The sequence below is a fragment of the Plectropomus leopardus genome, chromosome 6 (genome assembly GCF_026936395.1).
Source record: "Plectropomus leopardus strain MGB_pleo_1.0 chromosome 6, ASM2693639v1, whole genome shotgun sequence".
NCBI classification, from domain to species: domain Eukaryota; kingdom Metazoa; phylum Chordata; class Actinopteri; order Perciformes; family Serranidae; genus Plectropomus; species Plectropomus leopardus.
The window spans coordinates 31,671,451-31,692,130 of NC_142181.1; the positions used below are offsets into that span (position 1 = coordinate 31,671,451).

General features: G+C 38.7%; 2 protein-coding genes across 2 annotated transcripts in view; one reads left to right on the forward strand and one right to left on the reverse strand.

The window, feature by feature from the left end:
- The window catches only part of axl (AXL receptor tyrosine kinase), a 44,956-nt gene extending 41,803 nt beyond the window's left edge, over window positions 1–3,153 (reverse strand). The window contains exon 1 of the mRNA XM_088079231.1: window positions 2,579–3,153. Within this exon, the coding sequence (XP_087935357.1) occupies window positions 2,579–2,741 (163 nt within the window). The 5' untranslated portion in view covers window positions 2,742–3,153. The remainder of the gene's footprint in view (window positions 1–2,578) is intronic.
- Window positions 3,154–8,760: 5,607 nt separating this feature from the next.
- LOC121942964 (uncharacterized) lies at window positions 8,761–20,303 on the forward strand. The gene is made up of 5 exons (XM_088079238.1): window positions 8,761–9,079; window positions 12,431–12,689; window positions 12,939–12,972; window positions 13,762–13,990; window positions 16,172–20,303. The coding sequence occupies exons 1-5, from the start codon at window positions 9,025–9,027 to the stop codon at window positions 16,525–16,527; spliced, it is 933 nt and encodes a 310-aa protein (XP_087935364.1). The 5' UTR covers window positions 8,761–9,024; the 3' UTR covers window positions 16,528–20,303.
- The last annotated feature ends 377 nt before the right edge of the window (window positions 20,304–20,680 follow it).

Below are 20,680 nucleotides of genomic sequence, written 5' to 3' on the forward strand. Positions count from 1 at the left end.
TCAAAACACATGAGCTGACAGGTGGAGGCCCCTGCAGGGATTCCATGTTTTCACCCACTGGTTGTTGTAGCTGATGGGTTTCAAAATGTTAACAGCAATGTTGATTATTAGAACAGATCTGAATGATGTTTGGCAGAGTTTCCACACTTGTGGTCCTGATGTAAAATGACCTGACATGTAGACAAAAGGATTTAAAGAGGATAGTTCTGATTTTCCATTGACATTGTTTTACATGTAGTAGATGTCAATTCAGTTCAATTTTATTTATAAAGCCCATTATCACAAAACACAGTTTTCCTCAGAGAGCTTTACAGCATACAACATTCCTCTGTCCTTAGACCCTCACATCACCTAAGGAAAAACTCCCCCAAAAAAACCCTGTCAGTCGGCAGTTTGACTCCACTTTGCAGCAGCAGTCTGGAGTATGACAATGTAGCTTAGCAATGTACTGTGGTGGACTGTGTAGCAATAAAACATTCTTTAACCGGATAAAAATAAATCAACGTCACTTTAAGTGTGCACTATATTTAGAATATTTTTACTGCTTTACCTTAATGTCAGACAGAGATTTCTGAGGGGAACCTGAACGTTGACATTTAAAAGGGGTAATTCATTTTCACCAACATCACACAGTGGACCTTTTTTCACCAAGATCGCGCTATAGAAGTCTCTTCTTCACACCGCCTTTGTATTTTTACACAGAACCAAAAAATAGCAGCATCATTCTCCTACAGTGAGTGATTTTGAACAGCATTCCGGTATTGAAGACGCAAAAAGGCATGACTTTTAAGCCTTTTGTCAGCCTCTAGTGTGATATACAACATGAAAATCAGCAGCGCTTTCTTAACAATAACAATCATTTACTGTTGCTGTTATATGGCGGATATCGTCCCCTTCAGATAGTAAGGAGCTCTCAAACCTCATTGTTTTCCCAATTTGCAGACATTTTCAGCTGCTTAAAGGTGGGACAACTCTGTAACCCCTTTCCGCGCTTGTGCCTTTTATACAGAGCAGCTGGCAGCATAACAATGTGATGCTTGCACCTTAAACAGGTAGTAAAAGGGGATAATAATACAAACAAATAGAGAACCACAGTAATGAGTCCTAAAATTCGGAAATCCATTAGTATTTACGTACCTCTGGTTCCCTCATCTCAAAGTCTATGGGTTTTTTAATGGGTTTTTGGTTAGAAGCCTGAAATAATGTCTGTAATTAACGCAAGCTGAAGAGACTTTCACATTTTGTTCTACGACATAAAATACGTCAGTAAATAGCCCGCTGTGAACTTTGTAGATTTTACATGTCTTTAAAAAAGGCAGTTGCTAACAAGTGGCTAAATGAGACTACAGAACATCATAACCGAACACAACTTTACAACCATAGTGCTATGGTTGTTCGGTTAGTTCGTTATTATCTTGCTGAACACATACAAGTATCATAAATGTTTGTTCACCACAGAGCTTTTTTTTTTTGCAATAATCTAAAATCCAATGAAAATATCCCATAGGCTTTTTGACAGTGGAACAAGGGGGATGTTAGAATCCATGTTGGCCTACAGACAAACGTCATCCTTGGGGCACTCTATCGAGGCAGCGATAGACCAGCAGTTCCTGTGTTCAGTGAGCTAAAATTACTGCTTTTCTTGAAGGAGTCCGGTGGCTTTGATGAGAGCATCAATGCGAAACTTACCCATCAGAAGCAGCTGTCTGATGGAAGTAAAGCACTGAAAATACTCTCTTTAAAGCGTACACTTCAATTAATATAGATTATTTTAGATGGGACTTCTTTTATGTGTCTAAAATGTGTTTTGCTGCTGCCCCCATCCACAACAGTACACTACTTAGCTTCAGTGTTGGTATTCCAGCCTGCTTCTCCAAACTGGGGGCGTGCAAGCTGACATTTATTGTAGGTAATACACTGACTGTGGATAGGAACCTCAAACAACCCCCCTTCAAAAAAAATCTTAACTATCCCTTTAAAGTCTGGTTTCTATGGAGCAAAACAGTATACTTCACTCCATGCTGTTCTGCCACAAGCTTGTGAAGTGTTATGATTCTCTGTCTTCCCAGCAGGATTTATTTTAAGCTCTTGTCCTTTCCATGCCTGGAATACATCTCTCAAAAATTCCACAGTTTTTTTTCTGGAAATGCCAGGGGTGATGGGAATCTGGATACCTGGTTTGATCCCAGTAAGAGTAAAAATTCCGCAGTGTTCATATGGTACCTGATCTCAAAAAGCATGATGAAACCAACTAATGAAAACTTTTACCTGCTGTCATTGAGTCAACATAAGCAGATTTTCAGCCTGATTAAACCAATAAAACTAATTTGTTTACTTTGATCGCCTTTATTTTAGGGGCTTTATGAGTGCAAATTTCTTCATCTTGGCCAGATGTTGAACACACATGCAGCTGTGGTTGCACTCGCCACCCCAAAGCAAATCCATTTAATGAGTTAGGGAGCAGAAGGCTGACTGGGCTAATTGCTCATTACGATGTTTTCTCTCGCGTTGAAGTTGACAAATATCAGTCAAATTGGATAAAAGGCTGCTGCTGCTGTTGGTGCCAATAAAAGCTTACCTGTGAGCGAGCCGGCGATGACTGGCCTCCAAGCGCAAAAAATGACGAGCAGGATCACAAACAACCATTTAGAGCCGCTCATTGTGTTAGCTGTGAGGAGATCACCTCTGAAAATCCGCTTCTTAAGAGGAGAAGTCATCTTGGAAACATCCCCGGACTCCATCACCGCATCTCAGCTGCGCAAAGATCCGAAGTTGTGCGCAAAGAAAAAGTTTTGTGACTCCGTGTGATGCTTAAAGTGTGATTATCCACAGATGAGAGCAAAGCCTTCGTTTCAGTTCCCTTATTTAAGATGACAGAGTGGGAGGAAAAAAATCGCGCTGCTTGCTTTTTCTCCTTTCGCTGTTGTTTTGGTTGTTCCCAACAAAGTTTAGCCAAAAAGCGCTCAGCGAAAAAAGGCGCTCCAAACTCGATTAACTCGTCCAAAGCCGAGTCTATTTCTGGCAACCGAGGGAGTATTTTTAAACCAGTGTTTTCTGCAGTCGTCCCAAGTCTCTCTCCTGCCCACCGGTTCTCTCAGACTCACTCAGACATTCCCCTGGCTCTTTCTTTCCCCTCTCCCCCTTCAAACAGGATTCAAATTCCTCAACTTCTTTCCACCCCCCCCCCTCCTCCTCGTCCTGAGTCTCCCTCCTTTTCTCAGAGGATGTGAGGAACCCTGCGGCATGCTGATTGTCTCAACACAATCCCCTATTCGCTTTTTAATTACTCACGGATCCCCACAAGTTGTAAATAGCTTCAGTAAATCAGCCGTTTCCCGCTGACCACAAAGTCTGAGTGTCAGTCTGTGGCAGAGTCAGACCTGCTCTCTGCCCGAGTGTGGATCAACAACATAACAGATAACATTTAGTCCGGGCACATTATAAATAAGTCTGTTTACTTATAAGAAATGAGACACAGTGAGTAAAATATAATTTTATTTGCTTTATCTGTTACACGTATTTAGTTATAATAAACTAATTATCACATATATATTATTTATCTATATGTTTTTATTTTTGGATACCCTTTCTTCTAACTGTGTCCCAGTTTAGAAATAAAAACATTTGCTCGAATCTTTCATGCTTTTGTGGTATTGTGTTACAAATTTAACATTATTTAAGGACAAAACACACTGCCACATTAACTGATTTGTACTGTTCTGGCTATTAAATTAGTTAATGACCAAAACCTTCTGCCACCTAATGAATTTCAATGAATTTGCCTATAAGCTAAATATGTCTCTTTACAACTGATAGTACCTTTATTTAAACAAGCCTAATAAAAGATTAATAATTAAAAAGAAAAAGAAAATAATGAAAATTAAAAAAATGGCTTGATAAGTATAATAATATGCCATGATGACCAAAAATCATATTAAAATTAATGTAGGCGTGAATGAATTGATATAATGTGTAAAACTGATGTTTTTGTTTTAATTTGCTTATTTATTTATTTAGGCTAACTTTGTATTAATTCCTCTATTTATATAAATATTTATGATATATTTATCTATCACTTCCCCTTTGCATTTTCACAATATTTCCCCCTTTTCTTACATTTATTGGGATATTAATTAATTTATTAATTTATTTATTATTTATGTATTTATTTATTGCACCTTACATGCTCCATATCCTTATGCCTCTTTCTCTTGGTAAACCAAACCACGTTAAACTTAACAAAACTCTTCTTTACCATGACAGCCAACCAAGAGGATAAAAGCCTGTACACTGAGGCTTAAAAAAAGGGAAGAGACCAAACGTGTATTGCAGTAAAGTAACAGCATCAGGTCCATTTCTATTTGTATTATTGTATTTATTGCTAATCCACCTGACTAGAGTTATGTCATCACAGGAATGTCTGGGACTTTGTTTAAACATACCATTTCAGCCAAAACAGACTAAAGCATCATCAGCTGTAGTTTAAATAAATGTTTCTGTCCCTGATTCCCATCAGACATGGGGGGGGCAGTGTTGTGATGTCTGAGGTGGTTGTGTGTTTGGACAGAGGTGGTGCTGCTGGCGCTGGCTGCCTGGGAGAAGGCCCTGCAGAGTTCACATACCATTCATGAATAATTGATTTGCTGCATTGATTCCTGGTTTGTTTGTTTTTTTCCCATGAAAATTATGGGAGGTGCTGGGACTCCAGGTTGGAAAGACCTGGGTCTCACTGGCCCTTTAAGAGTGGCTCTGTGGACAGTGCTGTGTTCCCAGGGTCTTTAATGGAGACAGAGAGGGACTGAGAAAGACCCCATTGTATATACTCTCTTTTCAATAGGAGCTTGAGCAATGGTGCTCTCACTGCTCCCAGATAGAAGCACTGAGCGAGAGGCAGAGAGGGAGGGGAGAGGGTCACCAAGGGGGTCCTGTACAAGAAAGAGGGGTGTTCTACTCAAAAACACAAAGTTTTGGGGCTGGAAGGGGTGGATGTTTGGGTTTTGAGGGGGATGGGCATCGACTCTGCAGTGTTTAGGTTCAGGCTGCAACGAAATCCAGCAAACCTGATTTACCGAAAGACTTTTTAGATGAAGCTTAATACTAGATTAAAAGCTTTCAAGAACACAGCAAAACAAGTTATACAGACACCTGCTATTATGTTATCTCACAAAGGCACACTGCAGTGCCAATATCCTGGTTAGTCTGCGCTGCCCACTGAACAAAACAACCTGTTAGTTTTGAAGGAGACATCCTATTGGCTGCAGGACATGGGAAACACCTTCCTGCTACTCTCCCAGCACCGGGGCCACACGGGAATGCTAACAATGAGCTAACCTCTTCTTCATTTTACTGCAGCCAGACACACAGCTTTCCCCAACCTGTTGATACTTCAAAAGGACCATAATGACTCTTGACTGGCCAAAGATTACAGGAGATCTTCTGCCTCCTGCTGGTGACAAATGCAAAGCACTCAAAGTGAACATAAAACCAAATTCTGTCAAAAATGACAGTAAGTCACCGATATGTAAACCTACAGTAAGTAAATACAGGGTGTGATGTTTAGTTATGTAACATTAGAACTACTTAACTTGTGTACTAACTTCTAAAAAATGCATACATTTTGGCTTACAGGAACCCAAATTAAAGTTTAACTTCTGTAATTTTCTACTTTTTGGTACTCCACTCTGGGCCCTATTTTCCCATGTTTTTTTGTGTTCAAGTGCCTCATGGAAACAATGTGGGTTTTTTTTTCGTTTTTTGGTTTGTTTGTTTTTTTTACAATATTTTATTGAAATTTTAAGTGTATATTAAAACATGTACATCAATGTACAAATATATATCCACTCATACAGTCAGACATTCTTACAAAGAAAATAAAATGAACAATGACAGATAACAGTGACATGAATAATAGATTTTAAATTAAACAAAACACATAATTAATTAGATTCTTTAAAATTAATACATAAATAAAAAAATAAGCATCAAAATAATTTAAGAAAATGGGATAAAAAAAAATAAAATAAAATAAAATAAAATAATAGGATGGAATAATATATAACATTTACTTCTCAGTCGGTTATACATGTTTCGTTTGCCCAAAAGGACATAAATGAGTCCCAGATAGAAACAAATTTGTTTTGTTTGCCTTTAACAATATATGTCAACCTCTCCAGCTCAAGACATGTCATTAATTCCTTTACCCACGTTCCAAGTCATAGTGGTTCTACGTTTTTTCTAAATAGTGCAATCATTCTTCCTGCAGGGAAAATGGTCCAGTATTGAGCAAGAAAACTGCAGCCAGCAGCTGCAAAACAGGCTGCAATTTAACCACGTGGGGCATTCCTGCACTCTCAATTTTACGCTTTTAGAAGCTTGTTTTTGCTACCGACAGGCTAAGATTGTTATCCTGATTGCTTGACAATTTATGGAAAGGATCACTACACAGATGGAGCTTTTTGTTAAAGAATAAGATCCTTTTTGTTTAACCAGAAACACACCAAAAGTTGTTATCACCACCCCACCAGACTCATATTTAATTAAACAGTAATTTTAGCTGGTATAAAGCCAGTATATTTTTGCATCGAACTGGGTGAATTAAGATTTTCTTTTTTTGTTTGTTTGTTTTTTTTTGTTTATCTGTGTCAACTATTTGAATGAGGTGTATTTAACAATAAAAAATGTGTTTATTTAAATGCAGTTTGGTATGTTTGGTCATTTTGGGGTTGTTTCTGGTAAAACAAAAAGGATCTAACTGTTTAATAACCAGAAATAGCACCGATATCACCAATCCCCACCAGACTCCTGTTCAAACACTGTGCCAATATTTATCAACTCTGGTACGGTTGAGATCTCTTTACACACTAAAATTATTGTTTATTGACGTGGAGTTTGCTGGGTTTGACGATGGTGATTTAGGGGCTGTTTCTGGTTACAAGGAAAGGATCTTACTCTTAAAACAACATCCTTCTCTGTAGGGATCTTTTCCATAATGTTGTAAGACACTTATATTAACAATCTGAGCCTGTCAGTGGCAAACTCAAGCACTTTATTTTTGTTTTTGGACATTGCACAAATGCCCCGAATGGTAAGTCTTAAAGTAATCCTGATGCATCCATACTGACAAATAAATATTCACTCCTTCTGTCCATATGGCTCCACAACCAGCAACACAAGTAAAATGCTTAATGATCTCAGCCTTTTCTAAAGGCTGAAACGTCAAGATTTCAAACATCTGCTTTCTTTTATGCGTGTTTAAAGTTCATTAAAATCCACTTGATTGCAGAGCTGTGTCAGATGGAAAAATAAGTCACTGCAAGGATGAGAACTTGCTTTTCCATCAACACTTGGCTTCTAATAACGAGCTCTGTTTATGATCAGCGATAAACACAGCAGGTTATCACGGGGAATAAACTGACTCACACCCAACAGAAATGGGCTTCAAACAAATGTTTTGGCATGTTGCTGGTGTCATAGAGTACATTTCACATCATTTCTCTTTGATAAACTTTCTCAGGAGAGATTTTTTGCCTATTTGTTGGTCTTTCTTTCAAAAGATTTTTACAGTTTTTTATGTCCCTATTATACTGTTTGTCAATCCCTCCTTCAGTTGTTGCTGGACATTATTCCATAGTCGCCTACATGTTTTCATTCAGTTGCCTAGTGCTGATTGTTTGGTCCAAAGCATACGCTTTGCATTTGCAAGACTACTCTAAATATCTAAATAAATATGTGGCGCCGCACTCGAAATTTAAGCAATTTTTAAAAAATATATATAACAGTAAAATGTGACAAGGAAATTACCTTTTACTTTTGTCACTTATGTTCAGGTAATTTTCTAGTTAATTTTCTTGTAACTTTTTTTTTTGTACTAATACTTTACGAATTAGAAGTTAAAAAAAAATGTTTTTGGGGCTATTTTAGTTTATGCGCTCGTCACCTCCTTTCCATGTTTTTGAAAGAAGTCAAGCCAGTTTGCTCAGGTTTTAAGGGTTAAGCAAGTCACTGAGCTGACTTTAGCTGCAGGTTAGATTGTCTAGGTGACTGTGACCTTTGACTTCCCTGGATGAGGGCAAAGTGAAAGGAACCAGTATGTCTGCATTCTGTTTTATTGTTTCCCTTATCTGTTTTTACTGGTATCACTGCTTATTTTATATTCATGTATGCATTTATTTATTTATTCATTCATTTATTGCCAGTATTGACTTCATTCTGTTTGTCATCATCTGCTGAATACATCATTTCCCCCCGACTGAGATAAATAATCTCTGTCTTTTTCTCTTTCAGGCTCCACCATTTTACAACCTATTAATCCGTGTACACTGTACAACCTTCTTGACTGTTTGCTCTCTCCTTGATCCCTCTTGTTACATAATGTTATAAGCAAGCACATGCCGAAACAATGAGTGGTGTTTAATCCCACTCGTTTGTATGACATTGAAAAACAGTTAATATCTTGGAGGATGTTACTTTGACGTGTATCCCAGGTCCTGGCAGATTAAAATCTTGGTTGGGCCTATCCGCAGCACTGCAGCTACAAGCTTCCAGCTGTGCAGGAATAATAATCCCTCAATTTTAATCTGTCTGAGCAGGAGGTGATCCAAGCCTTGGCTCGGGAGGCTGTCCAAGGGCGCAGAGCTTCACTGGGAAACAGGTTTGATGACAGTTTAATGATAAGCTATTATGAGTCGCCCATATGTTGTGTGCAAGACAGAGGCTTAAATCTGTGCTCCTGAGAGACGAGCAGTATGGGAAAAGTCCAACGGGACATCTGGTGATGGCCGCCGTGAAAATCAGAGGATCTCTCTGGCCGGATTTTCCATGGCTGTTATGATTATTTGGCCTCATGTGATGTTTATGTGTGCATAAATGGGGGCGCTTCCAATTCCACTCACAACAGCACGGGTTTAAGGAAGGAAGGCCTAAATAGTGGGGATTATTCTCCCTCTCTCTCTCTCTCTCCCTCTCTCTTTTACCCTATTTTCCAGCATCAGATGCTCTGCCGCTTATTCAGTCCCTGTTGCTGTGATGACCACAGGCATGAGCACAGCAGGCGTTCACCGAGGCTTCCTCAGGAAATATGGTAGGTCTGCTTTGATTCATTTATGCCCGTGTGCAGTTCAAAAGACTTCATCTTTTTGTCTGATTGTTTGCTTTATGTGTTAAGACTATCTTTTCGTCTCTCTTTGTCTGTGCTCACTCTGCAGTATTTATTTTAGCATTAAATGTGGGTTACTTGTTTTTCAAATATTCTCTTGATCCACCAGTGTTTACAGTTTCTACATGACATATGAGTTTGCTGTTTGCACTTTTGTTTGTAGGTTTTTTACAGTATTACAGTCTGATAAGCACAATGCCGGACATAGCTCATCCAGTGCCCTAGGCAAGCTCTCCTTTATTTATTTACTTTATTTATTTATTTGTGTATTTACTTATTCATCCATCCCGATGGAAATTGCTGTGCAGTAGTTGCAATACAAAGTCTGAGGAGTGCAAATAAAAGCATGCAATATACAAAGACAACATATAAGGACTAGCTATTGGCGGCCACTTTTAGAGTGCTGAAGTAAGGAGTCCTGAAACCCGGAAATGAGTTTGTATTTCAGCACCTTCAGTTTCCTCGTCTCAAAATCAATGGACTTTTTTTAATGTGTTTTTTGGTCAGAAACCTGAAATAAAGTCTGTGCTTAACACAAGCTTAAAAGCCTTTCACAATTTGTTCTACGACATAAAATATGCTGGTAAATACCCCACTTGTGACTTTTGAAGACTTAAAGAGTCTTAAAAAATCGCCTACTACATGGGCTAAATGAGACAGAAAACCATAACGCCAAACTTGGCTTTAAGGCTTTGTTGTGGCAGCGGCTTTGAAGTCATATGACCGTGATGTAGTTCATTTGTAGCCTAACATGAGCTTTTTCTTCTGCTGATTGCATTTACACTTTAAAGCTCTAAAAAGTCACATTTGTTTGAGAAGGTTATCTTGCTGAACAAAATGTGTAAGTATCATAAATGTTTGAGCTTTTTGATCCAATGATCCAAAATCCAATGGAAATATCCCATAGGTTTTTTGACGAGGAAAACAGGGGGACTAACTTCAGGGTTGGCCTACAGAAAAACCTCATCTCTGCAGCACTTTAATTCACCTGTAGGAAGATCCTCCAGTGAAGAATTAGAATCAATGGCATTATTTGGTCCATGTGGACATTAGTAGCAGCCAAAATTAAAACAAATTATTATACCTTTTAAAGGATCACAGGCTTTTAGTTGACAAAATGACACTTTGACACAATGACACAGCCTTTTTTTTTTAGACACATTTGGCATTACTTTATTGAGTGTATTGAACGTGTGATATTTTCTCCTCAAATGAATAATAAATATTTGGTGTTTATTCCTCTAAGAACAGCTGTAGACTTAACAATGACTAAAGCAGATTGACACTCCAACTCTAAAGAGATCAATCTGAGAGTCACTTTGTGCGATATAATTACTCCCAGATGGGTTTTTACAGAATGACGAGATGTTCGATTTCAAAGCCAAGTCAGGATTCAGGACTTAGCCAGTGTTTCATGTCTTTGTGCTTATGTTGCATCTGTTTTATATCTCTGCTGATTTCATTTGATAGTGGCGTCATGAGGACTGAGCCAGAGGATATTGTGCTTACCAGCAGTGTCAGCAGCTCAGATTCAATAATTCATTATTTTTCTTTCTTAACCCCTAGGGACTGTTTGTCACATTTTCCGTTCTTTTCATTCTTCATTTTTTGATAATTTTGGCTGTGTTCGTGCATATGACATACATTTTGGCAAGACTGTGTATTTTTGTTTAACCTGGGAATTTCCAGCTCAGCTCTGACAATAAGGTGAAAACACACTGTGTAAACAAAAATGTTACATTCATACAATTAAATGCATAAAATGCGCCATTGAAACCCATTCAAACTTCAATTTTTGATCCCACAGCCATCAAAGCATAAAAACATGCATTGTATTATTTCTGGCTGTTATCCTGGGCTTTTGCCTTGGAATTTGTCATTTTTATTATTTTCCACCTGATGACATCATCTTGACCATATTTGGCATATGGAGAAAATTGTACTATTTCCACTAGATGCACTGACAAAATCTATGTTTCTGTAAATTATTAACATATATATATAACAAAACTCTGTGCTGTATAATGTCAAATATAAAAGGTTGTTAGTACCAGTAGATGCTCTGATAACAGGCAGTCCATCTAAAGTCCTCTCTCTCTCTCTCTCTCTCTCTCTCTCTCTTTCTCTCTCTCTCGCCAAATCCACCTGTTGATCTTTAATCCTCTGTATAGAGAACCAGAGCAGATCTTTCCTGTCCATCAACATGTGCTCTCCATCTATTATGGTTATTACACAATGGATGGCTATCTGGGACACTCACAATCTAACGGCATCATGTGTGTCCTGTCCTCATAAACTAACAGTATGTCCTAAAAAAAGAGGCTTTTGTTTCTACAGGGTTTTACGTTCCTGTTAAGAGATACACATAATTTGCCTCTTAATCATAAAACAAGTTGAATAACAGGCATAGATGTTTATAGAAAATGACAACAGATCAATGTCTATTGACATGTCTGTTTATGTTTAGTTTGTATTTCTCCAGTTATTTCAGGTCACATTCAGGTGCATTTTTACATGCAGGATTAGAACAGCTCTCAAGCAATTTTTTTCCTAATAAAAAAGCAGTACAAAAAATAAAAGGTATTATAAGACATACAGGGGGAGATGGAAACTGGAATAAAGAGAATATAGGACAAAGCAAAACATGCTGATATAAAGCTGATAGCTGATAGCTGATATAAAGAAACAAGTGATAGAGGAAGGACTGGACAAATAATAACAGGAATATTCAATATATAAATCATAACCCCGGCAGCAGCGACAAGTGTCGGGCATCAGTTTGAAAATGAACTGTAGCCTGATCCTGTGTTGTGCCTAAGTGTGAACACTGCTGTACTTTATGTTTTGTTCTAAATAGTAAATGTTAGACTGCTAACAGACTAAACCAGTTTGTGAACATAAAAAAGAAATTATACCTGTAAAAAAAACCCAGCATGTTAGGAGTCTTTGTGAGCATGTTGCCATGCTGCCATCACATTTAGCTTCAAGTATAGTTGCAAAGTGCCAAGTTGTAGACTTTTAACTAAAAAAAAAAACTTTTCCCATCTGTTTTTGGCTACCTACAGTCACACTTTATCAATCAGACTTAATTTGTAGAGCACTTTTCATTCAAACAAACTGTAACACAAATTGCTTCAGACTAAAATAAATAAATAGTCAATAGATAAATTAAATTCAAAGCCAAATAAAATGTACAGTTCCACTATACACCGTCTGACTTTCACATAAGCAAAGACGAGTAGACAGATATGACTCTGTTTCTTTATTTTGCTGCAGGGGGCTTCATGTTCAAGCAGTGGAAGGAGAAGTACCTTGTTCTGACCCTGGAGGGCAGCCTGTTGGTTTGCCGTGATGCAGAGTCTCCTCCAGACCAGGTGGTTGCACTGCAAACCAGCTGTGAGTCGATTGCAGAGGGACGAGAAATCCTTGACCTGCCCAAGCTGCCTCCAGGGGGCAGGAGGGACTGCTGCTTCGCCCTCATCCTACCACAGAACAAGTTTCTGCTGCTGCTCACTGACAACCCTGATGACTGCAAGTGGGTCTCACACACACACTCACACACACAAAACCACACATGTCCTCTGCCCCAGTCATTATCAGATGTTAACTGCACATGGTGACACAAACACATGCTGGAATTTAGGTCTCCTTTGGCCCTCTCACTATCACACATGTTTACTGCAGATGGTAGATCAGATTGGGGCCAATACTGCATTCTCTCTTGTGTTGGCATAAAGATCAACAGGCGCTTAGTGTAATGACTCGTAATTTTACCTTTTTACAGTCTGTGGCTGAATCTGATCAGGAAAGTGAAAGAGGTGAGTCAGCAGTTTTTACTTGAGGCTTGTTTTCATGTCTTCATCTCGACACCTTACCTCTAATTTCTGTTCATATAGAAGTTTCTAATAATATCTGTTGACTGTTTTCATCATATGTGAGGTGTTTGTGTTACTGTAGATACATTAAGAAAGTCCTCTCAAATAGAACATCCACCAGTTAGTTACACATTTATAAATTTATATTGGCATTGATTCACATTTAAACCCCAACAACAGAAATGCATCTCCTTTTAATATCTACAGAAAAATTACAAACACCTCTAATATCATATTTACTCCCATGTGCTAAAAAAAAAATCTTTGTCATATTCTTTTTTTTTTTTTTTTTGCTCCTAGCATTATTTTCATTATTTTTATAATATACCAAATCATTACATTTCATATTTGGGATTTTAAAAACAGTTCATTAGTGTGATCCTAGTAAACCAGCCTTATTAATGACACATATGTCTCATTTTTGTATTAAGACTATTAAATTTGTTGTTGCTTTAAAAGGTTGACTCCCACGATTCCCCACAATAAGATATAAAAAAAGTACACGTGGCCAATCACTTTTATACAGGGCCATAGAGTTTCATATATCCCTAGATTAATACAGGATTGCCACCGACTTTGAAATTTTTCCTTTAATATAGTCAATATGTTTTAATGTATGGTCAATCACAGCCTCTAAAAGCTTTGTCTCAAAAACTCTTTCTTCAATTATTATCTTCATCAATTTTCTCAACCTCTGTCATGTAATAATTTTGTTTTTGACTCATTTTCTAGGGTGTCATGTCACCCCTGACTCTTCAGAGACGACGCAGCATCACTCCCTGCATCACCGACAGGGACCCCCTGCCCGACTCCTCCAGTGATAAAGACCCGGGGTCACCCAGGGTGGGTGATGGCACTCCTCCTTTGTCTCGATTCACTGAACGAGGAGGCTCCTTCAGAGACAGAGGGGGCTCCTTCAGAGACAGAGGAGGTTCCTTCAGAGACAGAGGCCTAAACCAAGGTCAGCTACCAGATCATCCACATGTAGTAACTTGCAATTTAAAGGGACAGTTAACCCAGAACACATATTTTTCCTCTTACCTGTAGTGCTATTTATCAGTCTAGATTGTTTTGGTGTGAGTTGAGAGTGTTGGTGATATTGGCCTAGATGGCTTAAATGGAACTAGATTGTACTTGGCTTGTGGTACTTAAAACGCTAAGAAAGTACTTTAAAAAACTCAATAATAATGTCTCTTTCAAGTAATTATGACCCGGTTACTCAAGATAAACCACAGACCTTGTTGTGAGTAGTTTAATGCAAGAACTATTTTCTTTCTATCAAACTACACCTGCCAACCGTACCCCTCCATAGAAGAAAGTGTAGCACCACTGAGCTGGTTAATATTTACAGCTCAGCTGAGGAGAGCAACACTAATGTTTACATCTCATGGTGTCACTTGCACAAGCTTCTTGTCCATGAGTAGATGCATGGTTCTGTAATAGTTCTGCAAAAAGGCCTTTGCACGCTGAGTCCATTTTTTTGTCCAAAATTGTTGCATGTCTAAAAACAAATATGACATTTGCACACTCACTCTGTAACTTACTTTGTACATGCCAAATAAAATAGGAGAACTAAATAAATATAAGCAAGTAAAACAACACCAGAATGCCCATCAGACATATTCAGTAAACAAACATAAGTATTTAATGTCCGAAAAGGAGTAGTCAGCGTTCACTTCCCGTCTCAAGGGTGATGGATTTTTTCTGCACCTTGCCATATGCCTTTTTGCCCAAATCTAACCATCCACTCCAGCATGTCCTTTTCTTGCCAACCCAACATTGGTTGCCATGTACTTTTATTCTCTAAACATAACCTAATGCAACGTAATGCCACTATGTGCTTGTGCTGACGTCATAGTAGTAGCATCCCAGAATGTCAGCAGGGATACTTAGAGTTTAATATGAAAATGCAGAAAACATGCACTGCAAAGCGAAATATGTGACGACTTGGGATGTGAGCGTGTCAGTCTACAAAGTGTTGGATCCTCTGCCTGCCTGACACTTTGTCTCCTGCTTGCTCCTTCACGATACTGCAGCACACTATTGAACTGTCGTGTGTATGTGTGTGTGTGTGTGTGTGTGTGTGTGCGTGCATGTGCGCGTGCGCGTGCGCGTGTCCTGCAGACGCCAGAAACTTGCCTGACTTGATCAATTCTGTGCCTTAGGAGACCCCAAGAGAAAAATTATTTTCTGTTGTTTCACTTACCTGCTCATTTTGTGTTCTGCTAAGAGGTGCTTTAAAGGCTATTACAAAGTGTCCTCTTTGTGAGTGGTGCTGCACCTGGGTTCAGAACACACTGGTTCAGCGTCCTTCTGCAGAGTGATACGGTGGAGCTTTAAATGAATGAACACAGACGTTACAGGAAAGAGGCTCATTAGTTGTTGATGAGCGAATACAAATGGCAGATATACTGTGTCTAATGTCATCTCAAAAAGAGATCATTTGCTGATACTTGATCTCAGATACATCTAAGGAATCAAGTGTCAACTCTTATTAACCCTTTGAAACCTTGATCGAAATCAGTTTTATTGTGCTGCATTCAGATGCCTTTCACAAGAATTTAAACCTTTGAAATGTTCAGCAAATTGGTTTGATTTCTTTCAAAAATATGGGAAAAAATCAACAACTTTACACAAAATGTCCTGCAAATTGCAAAAAGAAAAGTAAATTATGACAAGAAAATTACCTAAAAATTGTTGCTAAAAAACCCAGAGGGAATCATCATAAAATTTCAAATAACAATAAAAATACAAAAAAACTCTATTTTTAATTATTAGAATTATCAGAAAGTTATTATTTACATTGATGTATTTTATTTTATTTTAGTAATTTTTCAGGTCATTTCCTATTTTTGTTAATTTACTTTTTTAAAAAAACGTTTTTGTTTGTTAAGCTAATTTTAGGTCATTTTCATGTAAGTTTTTATTAATTTCTTGCTATTTTTGGGGGTCTTTTTTTCTTTTACTCATTGCCTGCTTTCCATGTTTTTGAAAAAAATCAAGCCAGGTTTCAAAGGGTTAAAGGATAAAGGTAGCGAGAAACAGAAATGAATAAAAGTCGGGTTAAAGAGCAAAAAGGCGCAAATGTCTAAAACCCATCCACACGCATATTGTTAATAAAATTTTCAATTTCCTTCTGCAGCCTGTGTACCACGGCGGCCTCTGCGCAGCGTCTCTGTGGCCCCCCCCCATCGTGTGTCGGATTGTCTTCGCCATGGCAACAGCAGTGATGCCCGGGCAGTGAGGGCAGTGTGCCTGCTGATGGGAGGGGCAGCGGCCTCCTCTGCTCTGGGCTACCTCAACTCCTGCTCCCCATCCTCTCCCCTCGCCAGCAGAGCCCCAGAGATGGCCCACGGCCCAGGGGGCTTCTCTGAGCTGCCTGCAGGAGGCTCCTTCCATGCCTGCAGCCAGGACGTGGACTCCCCTCACTTCAACAGCTTTGACTTTGAAGGAGACTCCGACTTTGATGCATTTGACTGTGGAGGATTTGCATTTTAATTTTGACTAGAAAAAGAGAGAGACTGTTTGAAAGACCTTTTCTTCTCATCTGACTCCCTGCGTCAGTATTCCTTTAAGATATAAGGGTATTCTTATTAATTTATCACTCGTTTGTTATCTATGCGTCTAATTTATAAATTAATGAAGGTGTTCTTCCTGGCTTTATGCCCATGCTCCTCAGGTAAATCATTCATGACCTTGACTCCTCTGAACACTGTCTGTCTGTGTCGTATCAGTCTTTCCATGCCCCAGGGCGACTGAGGTCAACTCAGTGAGCAGTATAATGATTCCAGACAGCTACGCACATTTACGTTTATGAGGACAATTTAGTCATTTAAAGGAACACTTCACCCCCAAAATGACCATGTTACTCACCCCACGTTACCTTGAGTTCATGATGAAAACTATTTTTCTTGCATGCATCAACAGTGAACAACTTGTGTAGTATATTACAAATGGGTTGAGGAAAAACACCTGTGTTCAGTGACTCAAGCGCTGCTGGAAAACACTACGATGTGTCAGCATTTGAGCCACTGATCCAGGGTGTTTTGACCAGTCTGAACCTTGCAGCAATTTCTAGACGCAGTTTTCAGCTGCAACTTTCAGCTGTAGTTTCAAGGTATGATTTCCAGTGGCATTCGAGCCACTGAACCAACCCTTTTCTGCTTTTCCAGCAACTTTTGTGTCACCAAATGCTGGTGTTTTAATCCAAAACACGATCTTATAATAACTATAACCAAATGGTTTTTGTGCATAACCTGACCACAGCATTGCTGACAAATTAAACATATCTGGTTTACAGAAACGCATAATGTGAACATTTTTTCTGGCATTTGGGTTGTCATACTGCAAGGACTGTGTATTTTCAGGGAAACAGGACTTTGGAGCAATGGACAGTCCCTTTGTATGCTCAGTTCTTCCAAAACTCATGCATTTTTGCTAAAACATTACTATTTAAAACATTTCTGCATATGAGTCGACCTGGGATAGCGTAAGCAATGCATTCCATTGAGAAGAGCTCAACTACACATGTATGACCAGGTCCACTATCGTCATTTCGTGAGACTGGATAAAAGAGATTTTAATAATACTGCACGAGTTTCCTCCACAAATTCAAGGTAATACAGGGAGTAATTTATACACAAATGGTCATTTTGTTGGTGAAATAATTTCTTAATTATGGTGTTTCTCCACTGTTTGTCTAATCAGTGTTCATTTTTTAACTTTTTTTAAGATTTGACCTTTGTGAATATTTTCTTCTCATCCACATTTTCTCCATTTCATTGACACTTTGCCTTATTCCCATTTGCCCCACTTTCAGAAGTCCTCTACCATTTACCTGCTATCTGCACATACCAATATCTTACGTGATATGCAGTCCAAAGGTGAGTTCTGAATAAATCCTGCTGTCACTGTGACCAAGCGTCTTTCTCTCTGCATCCATCTGCTGTTTGCTGGCTAGCATGGAGCTGCAGTGCAGACAGTAGGCTAAGCTTTGGAGAGGACGGATGATGGAGCAGATTTGCACAAGGCACTGAAAGGCAGTGTGCGCTTATGTGGGATTTTGTCACATAGTAAAAAAAAAACAATCTCTTGGGTTTAAAGCTCATGAGCTTGATTTGGATCTGTGTATGTGTTCAGTTTTTACACCAGAATGGGCTTCATGTGCTGATATCAAAATCCGGAAAAGTCTGATGGAAAAACTGTACATGTCCTCACTGCTGTCTTCCTCTGTCACATACAAGAAGCTCTCACACAGTGACCACTGAAGCCATAATTGTAAAGAATAATGCATGTTTTTAAGAATAATTTCTCTTCTAAATGTGAATATTTCTGTTTAGAAGTCATTTTAGATCTCTTTAGGTTTATTTTTTGCCACGATCATCACTGATGTTTATCACATTACGATATGCAATACATCAAAGCCTTGTTGCTTAATATTGGCATGATTGCCAAGCAGGCCAAACAGCCAACTACCCTGCTGCCCCGCCCCTGAAAGGAGCCAGTTGTGTGGTTTTATAATTCAGTTACAAGAGAAACAAATGTGTCAGAGGGCATGCACAAGTAAGGTGCAGGTTCAGATAAATAGTACTTTTCTGTCAACCATTAATACATTACAATTGTACATTATCATGCTGCAGATACATAGAAACTTTACATTTTAACAACACTGTAGTTAATGAGGCAATGTTCAGGCACAAAAAACCCAGGGGTTAGTAAAAGATGATGTTTTGGCTCAAAATACCCAGTTCTGGGGCACAATGCTCAATGAAAAAGCAACAGTGTCTCACTGCTTGATGTGGCACTATTGTCACTGGAAAAACAGCGAAAGGTCGCTAAAAATCAGCTTCATCCTGGGGCTGAAAAGATGCAGAAAAAAAGAGCCAGGATTCACTGAAAAACACTTTCACTGAGGTCAACTCAGTGAGCAGTATAATGATTCCAGACAGCTACGCACATTTACGTTTATGAGGACAATTTAGTCATTTAAAGGAACACTTCACCCCCAAAATGACCATGTTACTCACCCCACGTTACCTTGAGTTCATGATGAAAACTATTTTTCTTGCATGCATCAACAGTGAACAACTTGTGTAGTATATTACAAATGGGTTGAGGAAAAACACCTGTGTTCAGTGACTCAAGCGCTGCTGGAAAACACTACGATGTGTCAGCATTTGAGCCACTGATCCAGGGTGTTTTGACCAGTCTGAACCTTGCAGCAATTTCTAGACGCAGTTTTCAGCTGCAACTTTCAGCTGTAGTTTCAAGGTATGATTTCCAGTGGCATTCGAGCCACTGAACCAACCCTTTTCTGTTTTTCCAGCAACTTTTGTGTTACCATATGCTGGTGTTTTAATCCAAAACACGATCTTATAATAACTATAACCAAATGGTTTTTGTGCATAACCTGACCACAGCATTGCTGACAAATTAAACATATCTGGTTTACAGAAACGCATAATGTGAACATTTTTTCTGGCATTTGGGTTGTCATACTGCAAGGACTGTGTATTTTCAGGGAAACAGGACTTTGGAGCAATGGACAGTCCCTTTGTATGCTCAGTTCTTCCAAAACTCATGCATTTTTGCTAAAACATTACTATTTAAAACATTTCTGCATATGAGTCGACCTGGGATAGCGTAAGCAATGCATTCCATTGAGAAGAGCTCAACTACACATGTATGACCAGGTCCACTATCGTCATTTCGTGAGACTGGATAAAAGAGATTTTAATAATACTGCACGAGTTTCCTCCACAAATTCAAGGTAATACAGGGAGTAATTTATACACAAATGGTCATTTTGTTGGTGAAATAATTTCTTAATTATGGTGTTTCTCCACTGTTTGTCTAATCAGTGTTCATTTTTTAACTTTTTTTAAGATTTGACCTTTGTGAATATTTTCTTCTCATCCACATTTTCTCCATTTCATTGACACTTTGCCTTATTCCCATTTGCCCCACTTTCAGAAGTCCTCTACCATTTACCTGCTATCTGCACATACCAATATCTTACATGATATGCAGTCCAAAGGTGAGTTCTGAATAAATCCTGCTGTCACTGTGACCAAGCGTCTTTCTCTCTGCATCCATCTGCTGTTTGCTGGCTAGCATGGAGCTGCAGTGCAGACAGTAGGCTAAGCTTTGGAGAGGACGGATGATGGAGCAGATTTGCACAAGGCACTGAAAGGCAGTGTGCGCTTATGTGGGATTTTGTCACATAGTAAAAAAAAACAATCTCTTGGGTTTAAAGCTCATGAGCTTGATTTGGATCTGTGTATGTGTTCAGTTTTTACACCAGAATGGGCTTCATGTGCTGATATCAAAATCCGGAAAAGTCTGATGGAAAAACTGTACATGTCCTCACTGCTGTCTTCCTCTGTCACATACAAGAAGCTCTCACACAGTGACCACTGAAGCCATAATTGTAAAGAAAAGTTTGTCACAGAGTCGAAAAAAGATCACTGGAGAATATTTCTCTTCTAAATGTGAATATTTAGAAGTCATTTTAGATCTCTTTAGGTTTATTTTTTGCCACGATCATCACTGATGTTTATCACATTACGATGCAATACATCAAAGCTTTGTTGCTTAATATTGGCATGATTCTTTTCTTGGCAGTATCCCTGCTGGGAAAAAGGGCCATGGG